Source organism: Peromyscus californicus, unplaced genomic scaffold (assembly GCF_007827085.1).
Source record: "Peromyscus californicus insignis strain IS unplaced genomic scaffold, ASM782708v3 Scaffold_5__1_contigs__length_169319896, whole genome shotgun sequence".
In the NCBI taxonomy this organism is placed as follows: Eukaryota; Metazoa; Chordata; class Mammalia; order Rodentia; family Cricetidae; genus Peromyscus; species Peromyscus californicus.
Genome location: NW_026294573.1, coordinates 44,987,885 through 45,013,086, shown reverse-complemented (window position 1 = coordinate 45,013,086; position 25,202 = coordinate 44,987,885). Strand labels below are relative to the sequence as shown.

The following is a 25,202-nucleotide window of genomic DNA, read 5'->3' as shown; positions in this document are numbered from 1 at the left end:
GCTCTCCTGTGTGTGAATTTGAAACAAAAATAGCATCTGTTTCAGCAGTACACACAAGAGCTTGCTGCCCCTCTGCACTCACTGGGCAGGGGCCAAGGGGCTGGGAAAATGTGCTCTAAACTTTTTCTTCCAGACTTCAGAGGCGGCAGGTTCCAGCCCCCACAGTGACCTTGCCCTGGGTTCTGAGTTGAATTCCAGAGCCACAACAGGAGTGACTGGTTGAGAGCTGACTAGACTCTGTGGGAAAATGGAAGTAGGGCTGGACTCCACAGCAGAGCATCTGATTCATTGCTCCAGCAATGAAGTGAACAGTCATCCAGTGCTCAGCTGAGGAACACAGCTGGGCTCTCCATCCCAGGCCCCCTATGATCTCCACATGTGCAGCTCCCGAGTGCATGGAATAGTGCCGTATTCCAGGTGGGTCTTCTCCACCTTGGCTAACACTCTGGAAAGGCCCTCACAGACACATCCAGAGGGGAGCCTCACAAATCTCCTAGGTGATCCTAAATAAAACCAACTTGCCACAGATAAATCAAAGAAAGGTGTCGGGCTCCACAGCAGGTCCCGGGAGCCGTGAGGACTTGGCAGATCGATGCACTGGGAAATGTGGCAGTGTTGAAGGGTGGGGTTACTGTAGAGTAGCTGCAGCTGGACAGAGTGAGGGGGAAGAAGTGAGCCAAGCACCAACATTCCCTGCTGTGCTTCTGGCCAGCCATCAAGTGAACAGCCACATGCTGTTAATGCCCAAGCACATGGGTCCAATGTGACTGTGGAGTGACCCCCTGAAACCTAAATACTGTGTCTGTCTCTGTCTCTCTCTCTCTCTCTCTCTTTTTTCTGAGACAGGGTTTTTTTTGTGTAGCTTTGGAGTCTGTCCTAGAACTCACTGTGTAGACCAGGCTGGCCTTGAACTCACAGAGGTCCACCTGGCTCTGCCTCCCGAGTGCTGGGATTAAAGCCACCACTGCCCGGCCAACACTGTCTCTTTAGTTGTTTCTTTGGGGTATTTTGGTCATGGGACGAGAAGTAATCTGACTCTGCAATACTTGGGGTTCTGAGAGCAAGCTTAGGTCAGGTTGCATGGCAGAGGCTCTTAGTTCACTGCACATTGGGGTCCCTGGGTCCCTTACAGAGCCGTCTGGTTCCAGTGGGGCCGTGCCTTAGGACTCTGGTTGCAGTGAGAATGGTCAAGAGCTGCTGGAGTAAGATCTGCCTCTGAACCCACGCTCTAGTTGGTTATTTCTCTGAGTAACTTCAGTGGGGCATCAGGCTGATGCCAGCCCTCTGCTTTTAATGGTTTTGTTTCCTGAGGACCTGCCTCGAGCCACTGCTGCGAGGCATCTCCACATGCTGCTTCCAGACCTTAAACCCTGCCATGTCAGTGTGGTACATCTTACAGAGGAGGAACCTGAGGCTCCGTTTAATCAACTGTCTGAAGGACGAGTGGGGATTGAGGATCACACCTAGAATTCGGATGCTGGCCCTAAGCTGTGCCTTTTTCGCTACATTGCTTGACTTCTGCCCAAGGAAAGTGGTTTCACTAGGCAAACCGTGCCTATCTCGTTAGCCTTGTGAGAAATTAAAATTCACGCACATGGGCTGAGACACAGCTCAGTTGGTAGGGTCCTTGCTGTCAGGCATGGAGTGAGCCCTATTGATCCCCAGCACTGTATCAACAGGCCCGGCGGTGCATGTCTGTTATCCCAGCATATGGAGGCAGGAGGATCAGAAGTTCAAGGTCATCCTTGGCTGCATAGTGAGTCTAAGGCAGCCTGGGGCTCTTGTCCCAAACAAATGGGGGAAAAAAATCATACATCCGAGTGCTTTAATTTGTTCATTTTGGTGCAGGGGGTTGAACCAAGGGGCTTGCACACATGCCAGACGAGCAGTTTACCACTGAGCTTGCGTTCCCATACGTCCTCAGCTTCCCTTTTCTGGACAGGGTTTCTGGACGCAGCAGGCCAGGCTGGCTTCAAATTCACAGTCTTGCCTCAGCCTCCCAAGTGCTGATATTACAAGAATACACCCCCAAGCCTAGCTTTAAATTAAAAAAAAAAATTGCAAATGTGTATTCTGTAAACTTATTTACGAAAGCTAGCCTAAAGGCACTTTAAAAGCCAGATTCCAAGAATAGAGAGCCATTAATCTTAGATTTCATAAATGTGCAAGCTGAGTACGATGATGCGGGGCCCCAGGAACTGCACATGCTGAGATGTGGGAACTTCTCTAGTGCTCGGTTCACAGACGGTAAACAGCCTGGAGTGCGGACCAAGTCTTTCACCATGTGACTGGCAAGTAGGTCAGCCACTGAGGTGCCAAAGCCTCATAGGCTACTGCAACTGGTACCCATTCTGTCTCACAAGGAGTTAAACACAAGCACAGTGCCACCCTGGGCCAGCCTCGAGTGTTAGGCATTGGGATCACGGGATCACTGAGCCGGCATTCTGGTAGCCAGGGCCAGTGTGACTTGGTGGGCAGATGAGAGATGTGAAGAGGCATAATCCTAGATTTAGCTCTTCCTGGGGTTGTGACCTAAGACAACTTGTCCTTTGCACGCCTCATTCTTGGTAAGATGCTTGGAGGAATGGTAGCCTCCTTGTAGGGCAATATGGGGTTGACAGGGCCACTTGTGTGAACATTTAACCTTTAGTGTGCACTCAGGAAACCTTCTCTCCCCAAGGATACATTCCCACAATTTAGGGGATCCCCCAGGAGGTTTGGCTCTGTTACTGACATTCTCCTGAGATCTGGATCTTGTTTTCAGGGGTTGAAGGTTTGCATCTTTCCTGAAAAGTCGAACAAGAGGGACACACCAACAGAATGTTTCAATTTGGAACATCCAAACAACACACCCTACTCATTCCTGAACTCAGGGATTTTACCTCTTGCCATAAACTGATGGCTTGGGTGTTGGCTGGGTAGTTCAGTACAGGCAGAACTGCCACTGCTCATTCCTCGGGGAGGTCTGGAGGCAATTGGCTGGGTAATAGCTGAATTAATACTTGGGGACAAAGGCTGGTACATGACAAACCTTCATGTAAATCAGCCTAGAATGTAAATCTGGGCTCCATTAATATTCCCTGTTTCAGTGGAAGAAATACCTGCTGAGCCATCAACAAAGGAACTTTGTAGAAATACGTTGAAATTGCCCCTTAACTGCTTGGATGCAGAGTTCTTCAGAGTTCCTGCAGCCTATTTCTATATTAAGATGCCAGTATGTTTTAGTGGATTGTTTTGCTCTAAGGGCTTTGTTTTACTGGGGGAAGGACGGGGAAATAATTTAAAGTGTTATTGGAACTTAAGTAACATTAAAAAAACAAGTTACTTCACTTAAGACAATGGTTTATATTGTAGTGTGAGAATCCAGACTGGAGATGAATAAGAATACATGAGCCAATTAATAGCTCTGTGACAGTGAAGGGGTCTTCCTTAGAGTCTCAGTACCTCAACTTCCTTGTGGGTAAAATGGGGACAGTGCCTGGGCCACTGCAGGAACATGATAAGTGGCACCTGCCCTTACCTCAGGTGATACTTTGTGTATAGGTTGGGGGCACACAGTGGGCCAGCAGAAAAGGGTGGCATGTTTATACTTCCCATGTTCAGGCAGAATCCTAGTGCAGGGACTGTGCCCCCGTTGCCAAGCCAACAGCTTGCCAGGCTGCTAACAAGCTCCCAGGGTTGACTTAATTGCCCTTGTCTAATAAACATTGCAGGGCCAGCAAGGTGCAGCGGGGGCACACATCAGGTAATGGTGCCAGTGCATTCCTTTGCAAGGGCAGAAACGGGCTCTCCTCAGAAACGGGCTGTAAGCCGGGCATGGTCTTGCTTTCTGTGGAAGTGAAAAGTGTATGTCAAAGACATGAAGAACAGGACAGTGGTTACCAGAGTAAATGGTGCCAGAGAAAGGGGGAGGGTGGAGAGGATGGCTGACAAATCCAGGCGCAGCTAAGTGGGGGCTCACTTTCAAGTTCTACAGCACTGTAGGGTAACTAGTTGACAAAGATGACTATTTTAAAGTAGAGAGGATTTTCAACATTTCTAACAAAGTGATGATGTGCATGTGATCTGTCATTACACAGTAAATACATGGACAGAAATGCCACACTACACCCTCTAAGAATGTCCAATTACTATGTGCCAATTTAAATTTAAAAAAGTTTTAGAAAATACTATATACCTTAAAACAAGAAGATTATCTAGATGTGCAGTTTAAGCACACACAGAGATCTGAAAAGCAGAGGGTTTTCTCTGGCTGGAGTCGGGTGTGGCAGGGGAATCCCAGGCATGAGACGCAGAACTTTTTTTTTTTTTTTTTTTTTTTTTTGGTTTTTCGAGACAGGGTTTCTCTGTGTAGCTTTGCGCCTTTCCTGGAACTCGCTTTGGAGACCAGGCTGGCCTCGAACTCACAGAGATCCGCCTGGCTCTGCCTCCCGAGTGCTGGGATTAAAGGCGTGCGCCACCACCGCCCGGCTGAGACGCAGAACTTTACATGCCACTTAGGAACACTTAGTCACTGAGATCCAGGGACCAGAGACGCTTCCAGAAGCTAAAGGCAGCCCCACTGCGGACCAGTGAGGCAAGTGGTGCCTCACTTCTACCTCCTCAGTGAAGTGTATTCTCCCAACCACCTGAACAAGCCTGGAGCAGGTTCTCAGAATCCCCAGGAAGAGCCCAGAAGGCTGACATTGTTACTTCAGCCTTGTAAATCCTGGAGCTGAGGTAACAGCTGAGCCAAGGCACATTTCTGGCCACAGAACTGTAAGGTAATGAATCTGGCTGCTAAAGGAGACAGAGAGAAAGGAAGGAAGAATGGAAGAGAAAAACTGGGAGCCCCATTGACGGAGTTCTGTGACTACGACTCTGGCTGGGGGTTCTGAAGAGAGCACGTTCTCCTAAGCAAGCAGGTTGGGAATGCTGCACGGCGCAGACTGCCAACACTGTACCATAAGCTTGGAGTGAGTGGTGCAAAGGCCCCTGGGCCCACGGCAAGCCAGGAGGGAGGCCCCATCTTGGCAGTCCTGCCATCTCGGACGGGCTCAGGAGGGTCCTGAGTTCAAGACCTGTTCCACTTTTCATTGGCTAGTTGACTTTGGGCAGGTGGCTCAAGCTCTCAGTGCCATCTTTATACCCGGCCCGCTGCCTAGAGGTGTCGGGGCCAGTCTGCACCAAGCACCCAGAATGCTGCTGGCCTGGCCCAGGTGCTAAGTGGCTGCTTTCTCCAGAGCCAGGCCAACGGATGCTGCCCCAGCAGGGGCTCCCTCAAAGCTCCATAGCTTTGCTCCAACTGTCCACCTCCATCAACTTTATAGCCCAAGTCTCCACGGTGCTGGCTTCTACCTCTGACCTCACCCCGTTCTTGAGGTCACAAGCCCATGGCTGCTTGTGAATCACTGAGAAGCTGAACGGGTACAGTGCCAGGCCCTGGCAGTACAAAAGTACAGCCTGGGTCCTAGATGCAGTTCACAAAGTAGGATGAACCAAGTAAGTTAGTATTGTGCCATGTGCTAAGGGCAGTGGTGATGGTGCATAGAGTACAGGCCTAAGGAGCCAGGGAGGCCTGCCTGGAGGAGGCATCAGGACAGCTGCAGGCTAGGCACTAGGGATGGGAGGAACAGTAGTCCAGGAAAAGGGAACAGAACATGCAAATGTCTGAAGCCGAGAGCATGGGAAGGCTGGGGGATAAGCAGTCACAGTCCAAACACTTGCTGTGAGGTAAGCCGTGTTCTGCGGGCTTCACTAGGTTAAGCCTGTTCAATCCGCACAGCATTGGCCGATGGAGCAGATAAGTGAAGAACAAAAAGTTAGGACAAGTGGTGCCCAGGGCCCACCACGGGGGAGTGCGAGGCTGGAGCTGGGAGGTCGGCAGCCTGGCTCCAGAGCAGAGACCTTCGGCTGCTGCACCAGCTGCTGCACAGCTGAACTGTAATCAGGACAAGCAGGCTCTGAAGACGGCAGAGGAGAAAGTCAGTTGCACAGTGGTGAGGGCGGAGATCCTAGAGGACCTGGCATGCCACACCAGTGTGCTGACGAGGGAAGCGGGAGCCTCTGAGGGCTCAGCTAAGGAGGCGGACAGGCTTGCGGTCGTGTCTACTTGTCTTCCTTGAAGGGGTTGCCAGGGGCCGATTTACTACATCCACTGAACGGCAAGACCCTAAGTCAGAGGCTGCCTGGCGCTCTCCAGCCCTAATGTTCTGCCAGCATGGGCACAGGACAAATGCTTGTAAAGCAGGGAACCATGAGAACACAGGAGAGGAAGGTGCTGGGGCAGGTGTGGGTTCAGATCATGGCTCTGACGCTTCCTTCTCCATACCGACATCAGTCTCTAGCGGTGACTATTAGGGTTGAGAGAATCCAGTGCAGTTAGCGCCAGAATGCATTTGTAGTGGCCTCCACGGCCAGCGTCTGTGCCTGCTAGCAGTGTTTGGGGGACTTCATCCCTCTCTCCATTTTTCTAGACGTCCTGCATCCACAGAGGCACCCAGACATACCCAGGGAGGCCTTCCTCCACCCTGTCTGGGAAGGCAGCAAGCACGCTGAGGGCTTCTGCCAGGGGAGTCCCAGGGACAAGTCGGGAAAAGGCTCTCCCTTAGAGTCAGGGAGCAGATGTGGGAGCATGTGCCTCAGCCTTACCTTCATCTCACCACCGTGGATCTCCCGTCTCTATCTCCCAACACCACCCCACAAGCATATGTGTGTGTACAGGCACACGCGCATGTGCACACACACCAAAACAAAAAGCAAAACAGGCAGGTAAGGTTTGGGTCTCCTGCTGTATTCCCCAGGGTGGGTACGGTGGCCAAAGCAGACCTGGCCTTGGTGTAACCATGCAGCTCTTGGTGCCTGTTCTCCCTGTGGCAGTTTCACTGAGAATGGCCACCGCAGGCTGATATTTGAATGCTTGGCCCCTAGTTGGTAAATCTGTTTGGGAGGATTAGGAGATGCAGCTCTGTTGAAGGAGATGTCATTGGGGATGGACATTCCCAGTTAGCTTTCTCTGCCTTGCTGTTGTCTCAAGATGTGAGCTCTCCCTACTGCTCCAGCGCCATACCTGCCCTCCTGCCTCCATGATTCCACCATGAGGGTCTTGGACTCTAATTAACCCACTGGAACTGTAAGGCCCCAGTAAACTCTTCTAAGTTGGGTTGGTCACAGTGTCTTACCACAGCAATAGAAAGGTAACTAAGTTATTCCCCTCCCCATGGCATCCAAGCTGATGATTCCATAAGGTCAAGGACTGAGAGAGCCACAGCAGAGGCTGGCTGATGGGAAGGGCAGGTCTGATGATGGAAGGTTCCAGAACATCTGCCAGGTGTGCTTCAGTTTGCACCTGTTCTCATCCATTGCCTCACCCCAGCCTCACAAGCCTAAGGAAAAGGGCCGGGGCATATCCCTATTACAGCAGAAAGACACAGGAACGTGCTTTGCCCACGACAGTGAAGTGGAGCAGAAGGCTGCTCCTGGGATCCTGCAATGCCTGCCAGACTGTCCCCAACTGGTAGGCCCCTCACGTGACTTCTGAGTTCTTACAAAGGAAGTCAGTTTAGTGAGGAGAGAATGTCTGCAGTGTTTCCAAAACTAGGGGAGAAAAGAGGCTGGATTTGCAGGGACCTGCCCTGGGAAAGAAAGCTGCACTGGTCTCCCTAAATATTCCAGACAATTTCTCTTCCAGAAACAAGGATGCATACAACACAAGACCCCAAATTAACCCATTGGAAGGACACCAGCTGGTCTCAGTTTAATGATGTATTAGTCAGTTTTGCTGTGGTAACATGCAACCCCCCAAATCTCAGTGTTTACTACAAAAAAACATTTGCCTTTCACTTTACAATCAGTGGCTTTAGGCCAGCTGCTTTGAGACACGCAGGCTGAAGGGGATGTTCCTATTTAAGAAACAGGGCCTCACGGTAGAGCGGAAAGAACACTAGACTACTTGCAACCCACTGCCCATTGGCTCCTCCAGCTTCTGTCAGATGTGGCACGAGTCACATCTGCTCACAGCCCTTCTCCCCTTGGGAGATGTGGGGGGGGGGGGGGGGGGGCATTGCAGGAAGCCACTCAGCTGCAGGGAAGAGTACACAAAGCTCAAGAAAAAAACTATCTACGACAGACCAAGACTTTCCACATCAAAAGGCATACTAGCCAGGTACAGTGGTGCACACCCTAACCCAGCATTCTTCTGCTGAGGCAGGAGCATGACTGGAGCTGAGGAATCGGGGAAGCATTCGGGAGCTACTGTCTGGTCTGTTGCAGTTCTCACACTGGGAGGGCAGAGGAACTGGTCCCGAGGATCCCAGTCTGTACAGTCATTAATGCAGAAACAGGATGTGGCTTCATGGCTCCATTCACCTCATGGCATCCACAGCATCCCTTATAGCTCTCCCCGATTCTGGTGGAGAGCCAGACTCAGTCTCAGCCCTACAGCCTTAGAATACTATGCAGGGTTGGTTACTGCCTTGGAGGACCTTCTGTACGTGCCCAATGCCACAAAGGTTAAGACTGTCACTGCGCCCTGACACAATCTACAGGCCAGGGAGTCACCAAGGCCAGCTCGTCAGGCAACTGCAGCAGATGCTCCTTCAGCGATGGACTCCAAGGCTGTTCTGACCAAGACAGAGCTGTGAATCTGAGGAGGGTGAGGCCCAGCTGGAACTCGGCACTCAGTCAGACAGGCTGAGGTTCAGGGAGGCCAGCAGCTTGTCCCCAGCATGAGGCTAGCAACCACTGTCCCTGGGAACAGAGAAATGCTGGACTCCAGGTCTGTCTGGCTGATCCAAGTGTGTAGACTCCAGGCAGAGGAAGTTGAGGGAGGAAACCCCAGGGTCTGGCTCCCACTTTACCTGTGTACCCTTTTCCCCTGAAGATAATTCTTAGAGAAAGGAGAGGATCCTACACAGACCACGAATGTTGGTGTAAGGGCCTTCACCGAGTACCTGCAGGGAGCATGACAGAGTGGTTAACTGGATTATACGCTCTATTATCCATGAACCTTCCCAACCACACTCAAGGTGAACCTTCGGATGCATATAAACATTAAGATACAACAGCACATTTCTTTGTCTGGTTGTTCGTAAGTCTGGGGACAGCATAAGTCTCCCCTTAAAAGTGAGCCACAACTCTAGGTCGGCCCTCTGGCAACAGGCACACATGGGACTAAACATGAAAGAAGACCACAAAACAAGTTATCAGTTCATTCACTCCCTGTTCTGTGAGTAACTGGGTAAGCCGGGTTCTTATAACTTGAGGCTACAGTCTATACCCCAACAAGCCAGGTTTGGCCATCTGTTCCCATTGTGGCCACACTGAATTAATACCCCCCCTTTTTTTTTTCACCTTTAAAAACCAAACAAAACTATTACTTTTGCTCTTTGAATTGGTTTCTTGAGAGTGAATGGCCAAGCCTGGCTTCTTGAGGTACAGACTATGACTCCAGGTTTAGTAACAAGGCCCTGTGTTAAGAAACAAGATTAAAGTATAAGCACATGGACCAGTAAGATGGTTCAGTGGATAAAGGCACTCGGTTGCTGTGCCTTACTGGGACTCAAATAGTGGAAGAGAGAACCAACACCCACAAGGTGTCCTCTGACCTGCACACAGCATATGCCATGGCATGGGTGCAACCCCCGCCCCTCCCCCTTAAATGTTAAAAGACATACTTAAAAAAAAAACATGTTCTTGCTCCCAAGCTTAGTCCTGGAGGAAGGGCTATAAAAAGATGTGTGAGATACATCCTTAGCCCAAGAAGGCACAATCCCCTCTACAGGGGGGAAACAGGAAGGGCTTCCTGGAAGATGCCATGTTTGAACCTTCCCATCTGTCCTGAGCCTCCCTCCCATCCAGCCTCTCCCACCTTGGGCCTCAGCACCCAACAGGACAATTCAAATCTGTACACCTTCCTTGAACTCACCTCTGCAGGTCCATTCACCATCCCGGATAAAGCCTGTGTTCCTCAGCGGGACAGTCAAGTCCATGCTCCATGAATGGTGCTAACTCAGCTCTCCGGCCTCTCTGCTTACCACACCCACGACCCCTCTCCCCAGCACAACTGGCTTCTATTCTAAATGCAGAAATCCTTTGCCTTACTCTTCTTCACTTTGCTCCAAGTTGGAGAAAAATGGCCCCAAGAGTGAACTTGTTAACCCCCTCAGGGCATTCTACAGAAGCTGCTGAGAGGCGGCTGTGGAATCCTGCTTGCTGCCATTGCTGATAACAAAGACATCCTCCCTCGGCAGGCTGCACCATGTCTACAGAGCATTCTACCTTCTGCTTGCATCCTGACTCGAAAGTACCCTAGAAACATGTACCCGTTCTATAGGTGAAGGGCAAACCCAGTGAGGCAGAGTGTGCTCAGGGTCATACAGATAGGGAGCCAAGGGCTATCTGCAATGCTCTTTCCATGTAACAGTGTCGGGAGACAAGTGCAATCAGAAAATGGAAGCTACCCCAGCTGCCTTCAGCTACAAAAACCAAGCAGCTTTTCCATTTTGAGACCAAGCACTCACTTCCCTGGCCTGGGCTGCCATTGTTCTTCACCCTCCTTGGCCGATGGCGTGGCTTAATGGGCCAGGCCAGTCAGTCCCACGGGCTGCCTTCTGACGGGCTGCCTTCTGCGATGGCTGTGGATCAGTGAGCGGAGGAGCTGACTAGACTCTGGGAAGGGACCTGCGCATTTCCCCATCATCCCATGGAGGTGCTCACCTGGGGTGCTGCAGCACCTGCAGCAGAGTGCTCCAGGGGGACACCTGGTATAGTTCTGCCCTATCGTCATCCTCGAAGTAGATCTGTGAGATTAACCAGGAAGAGAATCAGAGACAAACCCGGGCTTCAGCAGCCCTACACACGCGGTGGCAACTCTGAGAAGCTGGGATGGCGGCAGCTGCTGCTAGTGGAGCACCACTCCTCCACAGGCCTGCAGCCTCGGGTGCACAGGTCAGCCTCTGCTGTGCTACCCAGAAGGCTGCCTCCTCCGCGGTCAGGGAAGGGGAACACTCCTCATGTCCACAGGCAGGAAACGGCCCGTGCAGCCTTCAGTTTAGTCCCAGTGCCGTAGGCATGGGGAGGAGAAAGCCACAGTGACCCGAAACAAAGGAAGAACCAGAGCAGGTGAGAACATCTCACAGGTGAGAACATCTCACAGGTGAGAACACCAGGTTATGTGTGCAGGGCACCGAGGCCAGAGCCGCGTGAGGACATCTCACAGGAGGCACGTCAGAGCTCGACCAGGAGAGGGAGGCACTCACGCTGGAGCCAGCAGCCTGAACAGGAAGAAAGGCTTCCTTGGAAGTCAGGTAGCCTAGGGCAGCAAGCTGGGGCCCAAGAGAAGTGAAAACAGTGTCCACATGTGCGGGGCAGAAAACGATGCGGGGTATCAGGCCCCAGACAGATGAAAGACGACCACTAGTTATGGCACAGAATGGCCTGCTGCTTCTGTTTTCTTGCTGCTCTTTAGTACTGAGGATAGGATAGGACCTAGGGTGTCACACACGCTAGGCAGGTGCTCAGCCACTGAGCTATAGCCCTCCTTTTTAAGGTTTTTAAAATAAAGTTAAGTCACTAAGTTACCTTGAATTGCTTATTAGTCCAGGTTGGACTCCTACTCCAGCTTCCCAAGTGGCTGGGATTACAGTCCATGCCACCAAGCCCCAACAGGATGGCCTGTTGGGTGAGAGCCTGAACAGGATGAAGGGTGGGTGAGCCATTCAGGATGTCACAGTCCGCAGACGAGGAAGGCTGCCATGCGGGGGGAGCAGCCCGCCATGGGGCTGAGGGTTCCCCACAGGAAGGTGCCAGTGTTAGTGGCAGAGGGGGTCTGACCAAAGAGCAAAGGTCAGCTGGGCGTGGTAGTGCACAGCTGGAACCCTAGTGCACACAGGCTGAGGGAGGGGGACTGTCTTGAGTCCCAGGCTAGCCTGTGCTACACAGTAAAAACCTGACTCAAAAACCAAAAAGCCACCAAAGTCTTCCTCACAAATATAAAGCAGATCTCAGTGCCGGAGAACTGGAGACACATAACGTTGCCCACATACTCAGTCCCTAGCCATGAGTCCCTTTTCCCAATATTAACAGTGCATGGACCGCACCGAGACTTAGGCTTCTAATACCCCTCTCCAGTAGGAACAACCAAGGCCCCTCGGGAAAGAATGGCTGCTGTCAGAGCTGCAGTGAAGAGAACAGAGGTCAAAGGCAGAGCATCCGGGCCAGAAACAAGTTCTTACACTAATCTATAAGAACAAGTCGGAAGAGAGTCCCACTGACCAAGTCTAGCACAATTTGAACATAAACAACCACAGTAGCCAATTATAACTCATTGACTAAAAAAGGAAACCATAAATCCACTGAGTAAAACAGATGTCGGGCTAGTGAGATGGCTCAGTGGTAAAGGTACATGCTTTGCTCCAAGCCTGATGATCTGAGTTCAGACTCTACATGATGGAAGGTCAGAACTGGCTCCTGTAAGTTGTCCTCTGACATCTACATGCATGCTAGTGCACGTGCACACACACTCATTTCAAAGAGCCTCCTATGAAATTATAAAGTGTACAGAGTGACTGTGCAGTAGAGACCTGGGGACCCCTCCTTGGTCAGGTGACCAGGGTGATCATCTTTAAGAACAAGACACGGAGAGCCCACCTGATAGGTCAGTGAGAACACAGCATCACCCCTGTAACAGTCCAGCCAAACACACAAAATCCAAATCCAGTCCCAGGAAACACGGGAGAGAAGACAGAAAACACAGACAACAGCCCTTCAGGGGTCAGGGCAGGGACAATAAAGGACATAATCAACACACTACGTGTTCCTGGAACAAAAAGAATCTTCCTGGGACAATCTGTGGACCCTGAATGGAGCCTGAGGATAAGACTGTAGTCAGCAATCAAGGCTAGTTTCCTGACCTTGATAGCTCTTTCGAGATCATGAAGAATGTCTTTGTCTACAGAAAATATGTACAAAAGTAATTCAAGGTTGCTGGAAAACATGTGGTGTCTCCCTCTCAAATATTCAGGAAACAATTCATTACTCAGTAAACTCTGGTTATATTTTATTTTAAAAATTCTAGCACTGGAATATTATTCAGCCTTACAAAGGAAGGCTCACACATGCTACAATATGACTCATTCTAGACTATGGTTGAACCTTGAAGACACTATGCTAAGCGAAGTAAGCCAGACACTGTATGACTTCTGTTTCTGTGTGGTCCCACGTTCATAGAGAAAGGAAGTAGAACACACCCAAGGGCAGGGGTAGAGGACATTTCTGTTTGATGTTTGATGAGTTCAGTGTCTCAGTTTAGGAAAATGGAAAGTTATAGAGAGGGATAGTGGTAATGGACATATAACAGTGTGAATGAGCTTGATAATGTCACTCAACTGTGGGCCTAAAATGGTAAGTGTTATATAATGTATATTTTACCAAAAAAATTGTAATTACTCAAGGGTCAGTGAGATGGTTCAGTGTGTAAAAGCTCTTGATGGACAAGGCTGATGGCCTGAGTTCAATCCCCAGAACCTACAGGGGAGAAAGCCAACGCCCCAAAGTTGTCCATTGACCTCCACATGTGCTGTGGCAAATCACACACACACCTTTTAAAAACACTCAATTTCTGTATACACTCTCCCCAACTCCCTCAGAGGGACGAAATAGAACTTTTCTTACCTCCAAATTATCCAGGTGGTATTTCTGCTCTGAGTCCCAGGAGGGCGCTTCACTAAACATCACCTTAAGATGGTCAATAAACCTACGGGAGGAAGAAGTGCTTTCTGGGTATCAATGTTCCATCTCCATCCCCACATCAGTCCCTGGACACCAATTCAGAGAGAAAGGTGATGTATAAAGCATGACATTCAGGCTTAACCCACTGAGACAACAGCACCAAAATATGAAGGCTAGACACTTGTCTAGGACATAATCTTTCGAAGCATTAACGCTTTGAAGTCACAAGTTAAATGGTGCGATCTCTATCTTTTGTAATAAACACACACTTACACTATACGCATGTACTACCTAAGATGACCCACCAGACAGTGACAAGGCAAGCCCTGTGCTGCCAGAGAGCAAACAGATTCACAAGGGAGAAGCCCGGCAACCTGCTAGGGGGTACCTCTAAATTACTCCCTGGCACGTTGGCAGGAGGAGCACTCGAGCAGGAGTGGAGAGCTGCTGGAGTATGTACCTGGAATCCTCATGAAAGGCAGCGACAAAGTCAGACTGCGTATACTCTGGGTACAGGAACAGCACGGGCCAGCTCAGCCTGCCTTGATTATTTAGGCTTAGCCTGGCTCCACCAGGGTTCTCAGAGCTGAGCCCATCCAGGAGGATCTCAGCTGGACCATTGGAGGCTGAATCTTCATCCTTAACCACCGCTTCAGAGACAAGCCTGATGTTCCTAGCCTGGATTAAGACAAAAACACAGGCACAGACCTCATGTAGGAAGATGCAAACACACATCACTGAAATACACCCTACCCATAGGAGCTTCCTGAGGGCCAGCTCCACACACGGTCCATCCTAACTGTCCTGGCGGCCTGGCACACAGTAGGCACCACTTGTTTAACTTACTTTCACTAGGCATCTATGGTGTGCTTGGCCCTGCACCAAGAGGAGGTGGACATGGTTCCCTGCCCTCAGAGCTGTCTCTGGTCTAGAGGAAGCAGCTATGGAATAGTCACAACAGACGGTAGGAAGTGGAGCTGAGGTACTGCAGACAGTAGCTGGTGGTACCTGAGAAGTGCTAAGCCTTGGAGAGTGGCTTTGAAAGGTGGAGAATGCACGTGCAGAGGCACAGAACAGGGCAAGCGTGCGATGGTACAGGAATGCAAATGCTTCCCTTGGGTGAGCACACAGGATGCTAGAAATAAAACCTGACTTCATCCTGACTGCCTTACTGACGTGAAGATCCACCACGGGTCTCCAAAGGGGGGCCATCTCTTAACGTGTGCTAGGTTTCTAAGGTTAGCACATCTGGAGACATCAAAATTGCTTTGATGATATCCCTAAAGTAGGAGTTGGCAAACCTGTTCTTTTCTCTTTTTGAGACAGTCTCATGGAACCAGAGCGGGCCTTGACTTTCTGATCCTCCTGTCACCTGCTCCCAGGCGCTGGGATTAAAGGCATGCGCCATGTGCCCAGTCTAATTTTTTTTTTTTAATTTTATTTATGTGGTGTTTTACCCATATGTATGTCTGTGTAAGGGCGTCAGATCCCCTGGAGCTGGAGTTATAGACAGTTGTGAGCTGCCATGTGGGTGCTGGGGATGGACCTGGGTTCTCTGGAAGAGCAACCAGGGATCTTGACCACTGAGCCATCTCTCCAGCCCCCATATTTAACTTGTTAATATGTGTTAACAGATTGCCTGTTGGGAGAGACAAGTGAGGTACACTTTAGCAGTGTTAAATTCTCAAAGTTAATCATCAAAATGGGTGCATAACTTCAGTGAACACAGAAAGAAACTACAACCTCAGCCCAGGAGTCATCATCTCCCTGTAAAGACAAAGCAAGATCAAATGGGAGACTAGTCGGCTGTCAAGGATGAAAGAAACGTGAGTCAGACACGTTCCCTTCATGTAAGAACCAAGCACTAACTGGCTTGGCCACTGGGCCTCCTAGACTACACTCACTTCAGAATGCTGGACAGGGAGGATTTTATTGCCATTAGTCAGAAGAACATCCTAAAACTGCGGCTTTCTCGGGTTGTAACGTAAGTTATAGTAAAGAGAAAGGCCCTGGTGCTGACACCCTGAGCTGTGTGAGGTTTTCTCATCTAAAACAAGTAAAGCAGGAACAGGAAAGCCTTCCCCAGATGGCTGCTGAGAAAATGGGACAAGAGGATGATTAACCCAGAGCACACACTCGGTATGTTCCTGAGACCAGCAAAGGCAGGGGCCGAGCTAACTGGACGCAGTGGTCTGACTCCAGAGCCTGGGTAAGCACAGTCGTGAAGAAAAAGCATCCCAAGGAAGGATCCTGGCAGGTTTCCACAGCCAGGGGACTTTATACACTTGGCTATAGTCTGAGAACTTACCTTGACGGCCTGAAGTAGAGCCTCGTTCTGTCTCTGTTCCTTCTTTTCTTTCAACTTTGCCCTCCTCAGATCCCTCTCTTCCATCCTCTGGAAATAAAATTCAGATGCCATCAGCTCCAGGGAGCTCTTCCTCCATCTTACCCCAGCCTGCAGGACTATACCCAGTCCCTGTGCAGGACCATACCCAGTCCCTGTGCACGACCATACCCAGTCCCTGTGCACGACCATACCCAGTCCCTGTGCACGACCATACCCAGTCCCTGTGCACGACCATACCTAGTCCCTGTGCACGACCATACCCAGTCCCTGTGCACGACCATACCCAGTCCCTGTGCAGGCCACGCTCCTGCTCAGGGATTGCCAGGGGCTGCTTCAGTAAACAAGCACAAGCACACATCCAGGGGCCAGGCCCAGTGGAAGCAGAAATTTAAAACCTATTTCTTAAAAAAGCAAACAAACAAACAAACAAAACCCCCAAACCTTAGTTCTTGTACCCCAGGAACTCACAACCCACTGAGCAGTACTGCCAAGTAAAGGGCTAAGTGTACCAGGTGTGAGCCCTGGTGGTGTGGACTGAGTGCAACACATGGGGTGAATGAGTCTGTCCCCAAAGTAGGCTTAGGCAGCTGAGGAAGACACCACCAATCAAGGAGAAAGGGCGTCTCGATTCAGGGACCCCAGTGGAGTGGACAAGTGCTGCATGGGGACCCCAGCTTCTCTGGGGGCTGGAGAACCCGTGTCAAAAACTCACAGGCTCTGCCTTCTGCACAGTCACAACCGGTGAGGGAAAACACTACATTCTACTCAGTCTGACGGAGAGAATATTCTTCCCTGCTCACCCCCAACCCCAGTCTGTCCAAGGCTTTCACTCCTGACCCTGCAGGTGATAGGAATCTGCCAACATCTGCTACAAAGGGAAGAGGGCAGATATGTGAGGCTTTGCAGCTCGTGCGGCCTCTGCTGGGTATTATCTGGTTGTTTCTAACTCTCTTGAGAATGTGAAAACCACTTAGCTCATTTCATCTTCATAAAAACAGTCAAGGTATATATTATACTCTTCATTTTCAAAGCTGGGACTGAGAGACATCAGGAACTTGTCCAACACATTTCAGCAGTGGCAAAGTAGTATTCAAACTCAGATTTGTTGATGTCTCCCTCCTAGGGCTCTTGTCTGGAATGTTCTTCTCCCTCATTCAGGGAGTGTCATTCAGCCAAGTAAACTCCTGCTCAGTCATTAAGAGATTAGGCTCGGGCATCATCTCTCAGGAAACTCTGCCTGCTGGAACCCCATTTACACCTGCTCTTGGCAGGGCAAAGTTAGACACCACTACTAGACTGCTAGTATACACACCAGATATTCCCACAATGACTTGAGACATAACCCGAGGAATGCTAATTAGCAAATGCAAACCTCTGCGGACAGTTACCAACCTTCAGCTTGTCTGCTTTTGCCCTCACTTCTAGAAGTTTCTTCTCTTTGGCATCAATCTGTAGCCCCTCATCACACCAGTTCACAGCCTCGGCAAAGTGTTTCAGTTCAAGATGGCAAATGGCACCTGCAGAAACCAGAGTCCTGAGGATCTAGAACAATGTGCACACCTTGAACAAACCCTCCCTCCCCACCGGGCACCAGCCAGCCCTATATGGGAAGGCAGGGCTCTGCTCTTTGTAGTTCAGTTCCTAGACAAGGAAAGGATTTGTGAAATCGCTCTCATCCCCATTTAGTTCAAAACTTCTACGTCTTCCTGGTATAAAGAACCCTAAAATGCAGCAGCTCATGGCAAAGAACACAAGTTCTGGAATCAGACCGAGCTGGGCTAGAAAATGGCTGTCGTTACCTGCTGGACCTTGGACAAGGGCCATGTCTGAGTTTCAGGTTCCTCATCTGCAAACGGGAGAATAAAACCCATCTCAGATGGTATGTGTATTTTTTTTCATGTGTATGTGTATATGTTTACGTGTGGGCATGTTCACAAAAGTATCTGCCTGAAGAGGCCAGAAATGTTGGATAGCCCTGGAGCTGGAGTCTCAGGCAGCTGGGACCCACTGGACAGAAAAAGTCCTCTGCAAGAGCAAATGTTCCCCTAACTGCTGAGCCATCTCCCCAGCCCCCAAAGGATATTTACTATAAAGCAGAATTTCCGCAGCCACCAATCAACACCAAAGCCCAGGGTCTCTTCTAAGTTTCCTTTTTTATAGAGCCGTCTGTTTAAGCTGCTCCTCTTTGGGTTTTGTTTGGCTGGTTTGGGGGCTTGTTTTGCTTGCATTCTGGGATGATATCTGAGGCACCTTGTGCATGCTAGGGAAGGTGCTCTACCACTAAGCTGCATATCTTGATTCTAGTTCCAAAACATTTTTTGTTTGTTTGTTTGAGACCTGGTTTCATTATGTGGCCCTGGCTGTCCTGGAACTCACTCTGTAGACCAGGCTGGCCTCAAATTCACAGAGATCTGCTGCCTCTGCCTCCCAAGTGCTGAGACTAACGGTGTGTGCCACCACTGCCCAGCTCTAAAATGTTTTGATGCAATCATGTTCAAGAGTTAACCTCTTTTAGGCTTTTCATGGAAATTGTTTTTATTTTTTTTATTTTATTTTTTTATTTTATTTTATTTTTTTTTTCGAGATAAGGTTTCTCTGTGTTGTTTTTGGTGCCTGTCCTGGATCTCACTCTGTAGACCAGGCTGGCCTTGAACTCACAGAGATCCACCTGGTTCTGCCTCCCAAAGTGCTGGGATTAAAGGCATGCGCCACCACCGCCCAGCTATTCATAGAAAATTTATTTTATTTTATTTTATTATTTTTTTAAAGGTTTATTTATTTATCATGTACACAGTGTTCTATCTGTACATATTCCTGCAGGCCAGAAGAGGACACCAGATCTCATTACAGATGGTTGTGAGCCACCATGTGGTTGCTGGGAATTGAACTCAGGACCTTTGGAAGAGCAAGCAGTGCTCTTAACCGCTGAGCCATCTCTCCAGCCCTTCATAGAAAATTTTAAACATCAGAACTTTATTATAAAGGCTTGGCTGTCAAAGACTCTAACCCTGGACAGGTAGGATGGTTCAGCAGGTAAAGTCCTTGCTGCCAAGCCTGATGACCTGAACTCACTCCCTGGAGCCCACATGGTAGAGGAGAAAAGCCTACCCCTACTCAGAACTGAGCAAACTGACACTGAGAGGAGATGCCCTGCCAAGGTCATACTTTAAGGTGAGGCTGACAGTGAATCAGTGAGACTAATTCCACAGGACTGTACTCTACCAGCCACCCTGACTCCGTGCCTTCTGTCCTGTGGCCGAGGGACAAGAACCCACTTCCCACCCTCCAGCCAGGGACATCTAAAGAGGCATAACTTGGATAAAGCAGTTTAAGCTGGCTCATGGCAATGGAGGGAGGTTCAATACATGAAGAATAAATCAAAGTTTGCAAAGCACCCTAAGCACAAAGAAAACTAAAGAATAAATTAATAAAGCACCGGACCACAAGACGGAAACGAGGAAACAGTCCAGCAGGAGAGTTCTCAACAAAGGTCCTAGAACTTATCTTTTAATTATTTTAATTGGCATTTGAATATCTTGCCTTTCAATCAGGGAAACTGGGAAGAAAATCAGGATGTGCTGTGTCTTAATTAACTTTAATCTTTACTAATTAAAAATGAGGAGTTTCAATTTCATACAACCACAGCCTAAAGGGTAGAGCCTTCTGAGGAGTGCTGAGTGGCCTGCAGCTGCTGAGGGGCAGCTTCACATCAAGACTGCAGGACTGAGGTGACTCCCTCAGGCCCAGCACCTCGGGAGCAGCGCTGTCAATGGCAGTTTTTGGTGCAGAGAGTGCCAGTTTTTCCACAGTGATGGCCACCCCGCAGCTCATGGAGACTCACCTCTTATTATGGCTTTCAGGTGGCCAGGCTTCAGCTTTCTGGCAGCCAGCACATCGTTGAGAGCAGAGCGGAAATTGCCTAACAAAATGCCAATAAGTAAAGAAGGAACAAGTTTTGAGGTCAAAATGTTTCCAGAACACCATGGCATTGACAAAGACATTTCTTGAACAAGTCTCAAGAAATTGGAACAACTGAACATATTTCTGAAAAATATTATGCTCATCAAGTCCTAAAATGCTCACAATGGCAGGCAATCCACATGAATTGGAAACGGTGAGTAAGCCCGTGAAAAGTTGTCCCGTTCACTAGTGGCCAGGCAACTAAAGCTGACGTGAAATTGGTGAGGATATGGAAAAATACAGTTAATTACAGAATAAATTAGCACTCTCTTTGAAACAACAGTTTTCTTCTAGAAATTATCCTCAAAAATACTTGAGCAAGGTGTAAGGACAAGTGAGCTCCATTATTTCCCTCTGGTACTGAGATCTGAGACAGGGTTTCACGAAACCGCCCAGGCTGACCTCAAACTTGGGATCCTCCTGCCTCATTCTCCTAGGTAGCTGAGATTTACAGGGTCCAGACACTCACAAAGGCACTTAGGACACAGAATACACTTTGAAAGCTGGAAAGCAAAGGGATGGGCTTGAAAACAGAAAGCAGAGGGGACTACCGAGCCACACCACAAGAGAAACAAGTACTCAGGACTCGGAGTCACGGGCAGCAGGGCCTCTGCAAAGGGAGCAGGCAGACTGAAAGGCCGGCAGATTTCCAAATGCCTTACCCTCTGCTGCTGGAACCCAGCCCGCCCAAACCCACAGAGAGAGACTGGAGGTTTACTCTAGGCAGGCACAAAAACAGGACCTCTGGACTGGAACCCCAGGCACAGTGGTGATCCAGTAAAGGAAAACCAAGCACAGAGCCCTCAGCCCCATTCTCCCACTTGGTTCTGCACCAGCAGCCACAAGTTCCAAAAAGAAAACAGTACGCAGGCCTGGCAGTGATGGCGCACGCCTTTAATCTCAGCACTCAGGATGCAGAGGCAGGAGGATCTCTGTGAGTTTGAGGCCTGGTCTACAAAATGAGTTCTAAGACAGGTTCCAAAGCTACATAGAGAATCCCTGTCTTGAAAATTTAAAAAAAAAAAAAAAAAAAAGGAAAGAAAGAAAACAGTACACAGAATAAAGAAAAGTATCAATTTAAGAAATTTCCTAGATCCACCTGCCTCTGCCTCCCAAATTCCAAGATTAAAAGCACAAGTGACCACTCCTAGTATGAATTTTCTTCTTTTCCTTTTTCAAAGATGTGTGTGATGGGGGGGGGCACGCGCGCGCACACACACACCAACCAGCCAGCCCTGTATGTGTGGGTGCTCATGGACTTCAGAAGAGGGCATCAGACCTCTGGAGCTGGAGTGTGCCTGTGTACAGGCAGTTGTGAGCATCCTGATGCGGGTACTGGGACCTGAACTTGAGGTTCTCTGGAAGAGGAGCAAGTGTTCTTAAGTGCTGAGACATGTATCTCCTCAGAAATAATAAAGTCAGGCTGAGGAGAAGGCTCAGTCGATACAGTGCTTGCTGTACAAGCATGGGGACCCGAATACAATCCCCAGGACCCTCATAAAAATGCTACTGTGATAGCATGTGCTTGTAATCCCACGCTGAGGGGAGAGGAGGGAGCGGAGACAAACGGATTCATATGGCTTGCTGGCCAGCCAGCCTACCTTTCTCAGAAAGCTCCAGGAGACTGTCTCAAAAAACAAAGTAGGCCAGGCGGTGGTGGCGCATGACTTTGATCCCAGCACTCGAGAGGCAGAGCCAGGAGGATCTCTGTGAGTTCGAGTCCCACCTGGTCTACAGAGTGAGTTCCAGGACAGGCACCAAAACTACACAGAAAAACCCTGTCTCGAAAAAAAAAAAAAAAAAAAAACCAAGGTAGATGACTCCTGAGAATGACATACACACCCATCCACTATATATACACATACATACAGGAAAAGAAGCTAATTGAGTCATAATTAGTACTTACCGAGATAGTACTGTGCCGCGGCCCGATTGGTATAAAGGATTGCATTCAAATCAGGGTCTACACACTTCTTTTTTAATCCTTCACTGTATGAAACCACAGCTTTCTTATAGTCTTTTTCTTTAAAATAATCATTGCCTTCATCTTTATAGGCCTTGGCTTGCTCTGCAAATAGAGGAAATAAACATTATGTCATACCTTTAGAAAGCTCACTGAAAATCTGAATCATGAAGTAATATTGTGCAGGTTAGGTTGGTGCCATCTTGACACAAGCTAGAGTCATCTGGGAAGAGGAAGCCTCAAACGAAAAAAAAAATGCCTCCATCAGATTGGTCTGTCGTCTTGGGCCTTTTCTTGATTAATGATTGATGTGGGAGGGTCTATCACACTGTGGGCAGTACTACTCCTGGGCAGGTGGTCCTGGGGTGTATAACAAAGCTAAACAAGGTAAGCAGAACAAGCCAGTAAGCAGCATTCCCTATGGTCTCAGTCTCAGTTCCTGCCTCTAAGTGCCTGCTTGAGTTCACTTCCTTCAGTGATAAACTGATTATAGCCTATAAGCCAAAATAAACCCTTTCTTCCCCCAAGCTCATCTTGGACAGTCTTTTAGCACAGCCAAGAAGAAGGCAAACTAACACAGATATGATAAATGAAAGAGATGGAACCAACAGAGAAAGAAAAATCCAAATTAATGGTATGATAAAATGGGCATCAATATAGAGACACAATGTCACACAAAGTTAATGCTACAATCAATTCCAAAAGTCTTAGGATGTATGTTACTAAGTGGTTCTTTTTCTCTCTCTCTCTCTCTCTCTCTCTCTCTCTCTCTCTCTTTTTCCAAGACAAAGTTTCTCTGTGTAACAGCCCTGGCTGTGATGGAACTTGCTCTGTAGCCCAGGCTGGCCTCAAACTCAGAGATTCGCCTGCCTCTGCCTCCCGAGTGCTGGGGTTAAAGGCGTGCGCCACCACCGCCCGGCTGTGAGTGCTGAAGGGGGAAAGAAAGATGACCTAAGAGATGACTCAGCAGGTAAAGGCACCTGGCCCCACGCTTGACAACCTGAGCTTGATCTCAGGAACATTCATAAGGTAAAAGAGAAGTCACACCACAAAACAAAGCTGTCCCCTGACCGCCGAGGTTCTGGGTTCAATACACACACACACACACACACACACACACACACACACACACACACACACACGTGCATATATTTATCCTAGTTTTTGAAGGACTTAAAAAAATTTTTTGAGGAAATTATACTACTCCTTTTCTTACATTGTTTCATTCACTGAAATGCCATTTTCCCTCCTCTTTCTGGTAACAACCTACAAAACTATTAAGATTTAGACCCACTGTGAGCTACCGCCGGAGTGCTTCAACAGTGCCCACTAAGGTAGTAGTATACTTGTTGGCAATTATCACACATATTTCCTGATTCTTTAGGACAATTTGGCTTTTTATCGGAGTCTGATCTTTGAGGCCTGGAACTGTGGAGGGAATAGTGACAAGTTGGCCATCTAACTCATACTTTACCTCAACAAAGACACAAAGCAAACACTAGTCACATAAGATACCTTCTGGAGATCGCTCATCATCAAAAATAATTGACTGAAGGCAAGCCAAGTCAGGGAACTCCTTGGGATCTATTTCTGATGGTGCTTTCTTCATAAATAGGGGGATCTTGTCAAATTCCTAGATTTCAAAAGAATAAAGCACATAATTAGCATTGTCTACTGAATTAGATGCAATCCCAGGACTCAACGTCAAAGTCTTTTTCACTGATTATGATCTGCAAATCCTCATGATTGGCTGGATCTATACAGTCTCCGGTTCCTATGGTGGAAAACTGGACTTCTGAGTTCTCAACTCTCCAAGGGTGGTCGTAATCACCTTCAACTGGGTGCGCTCACGTTCATCTTTGCCCTTACCGTAAGTGACAGGGTGCTGCAGGTAAAGCAACTTTACAAGGGAGGAAGCCAGCTCAGAGAACTCAGGAAACCGATCCAGTAGCAGAACCAGGTGGTGGTGGATCACACGGCTGACTGCCAAACCCTGTAGTCTTAACTGCACTGACAACTTAGACTCTCAAAACCTCGAAGCAGATGGCTTCTGGCACTCAACTGGAAGCCACTCGTCCTTCGGCAGCGATCAAGGCACGAGGACCACGTTCCTACCCCAGCGGAGCCCCCGGGAACGCTCACCTCCTCCCACTGGTCCTCGCGGAAGCCGCCGCGGTAAGGTTGGCTCTGGAACTTATCCAGGAAAGCGTCCATGGAAGTGTCATCCGCAGGGTCAGCCTCAGAACTCTCCATTGCCCCTCGCGACCCCAGTGCTTGGATCTGAAGGGCCAAGAAGCGTATGGCTCCTTCCGGCGGCGCGTGTGCCCTTCCCTCTGCTGTCCGGGCTGCGCGTGTCCGTGCCTCTTGGGTTCCGCTGGCCTGGGGGCGTGGCCTGCCAGGGGCGTGGCCTGTCAGGGAGCCTCCACCACATCCATTCCTGGCAAAGCTTGCCTAGCCTCCGTTCTCCTGGCTTCTGGTAGTAGTTATGTAAGCTCCCTTTTGTATCTGCCCTCCACATCCTCTTCAACCCTGATGTTTTGTCTTCTCTATAAATGTTCTCAAAAAGTGAATTCTTAGCCAAACCCGATAACATTTGTCTGTAATCCTAGCATTTAGGGGGTTTAGTAGGAGAATCACAAGTTCAAGACCAGCCTAGACTACATAGCATGACCCATTCTCAAACAAAACAAATTTTTATTGGGAGGCGGGTTTCGAGACGGGGTTTCCCTGTGTCGTTTTTGTGCCTGTCCTGGATCTCGCTCTGGAGACCAGGCTGGCCTTGAACTCACAGAGATCTGCCTGGCTCTGCCTCCTGAGTGTTGGGATTAAAGGCATGCGCCACCGCCGCCCGGCCAACAAAACAAAATTTTTGTGCACACAAATTTTAGCATACTTTTCTCACTTAACACAAGGCTTGAGGTACCTATAGGGTTTAGCCTCCCGGATGGGCACCCAGCCTGACTCCTCACCTCACCTCACAGATAATACGACAAGAGGTCTTCACACATGCCCCTATGGACCTGCGGGAAGATTACCCCAAGATGTATGCCTACAGGTAGAATCCTTGGGTCATGAATATTCATAAACTCGCCACTACTGACTAGTGACAGATTCTTCTTCAGACTAGCTGCATCGATCTGTTGATGCAGCAGCAGTGCCCAGGGTTCCTACATCCCATGAGGAAAGAGTTTTCTAAAATTGGCATCTGCTCCTCTATCTCCCTTC

General features: G+C 49.1%; 1 protein-coding gene across 2 annotated transcripts; it reads right to left on the bottom strand.

Moving 5' to 3' along the window:
• Positions 1-7,701: 7,701 nt before the first annotated feature.
• Positions 7,702-24,316, bottom strand: Ttc4 (tetratricopeptide repeat domain 4). Of its 2 annotated transcripts, XM_052717220.1 has the most exons (11): positions 24,120-24,316; positions 23,493-23,610; positions 21,921-22,082; positions 19,896-19,973; positions 17,447-17,571; positions 16,016-16,102; positions 14,168-14,385; positions 13,651-13,732; positions 10,696-10,778; positions 8,838-8,930; positions 7,702-8,727 (listed from the first exon to the last, which is right to left on the bottom strand). In XM_052717220.1, exons 1-11 carry the CDS (start codon positions 24,228-24,230, stop codon positions 8,712-8,714), a joined length of 1,173 nt encoding a protein of 390 aa, XP_052573180.1. In that variant the 5' UTR covers positions 24,231-24,316; the 3' UTR covers positions 7,702-8,711. The 2 variants fall into 2 exon arrangements, with proteins under 2 accessions (XP_052573180.1, XP_052573181.1); XM_052717221.1 differs by having other exon boundaries at positions 7,702-8,930.
• Positions 24,317-25,202: the final 886 nt, after the last annotated feature.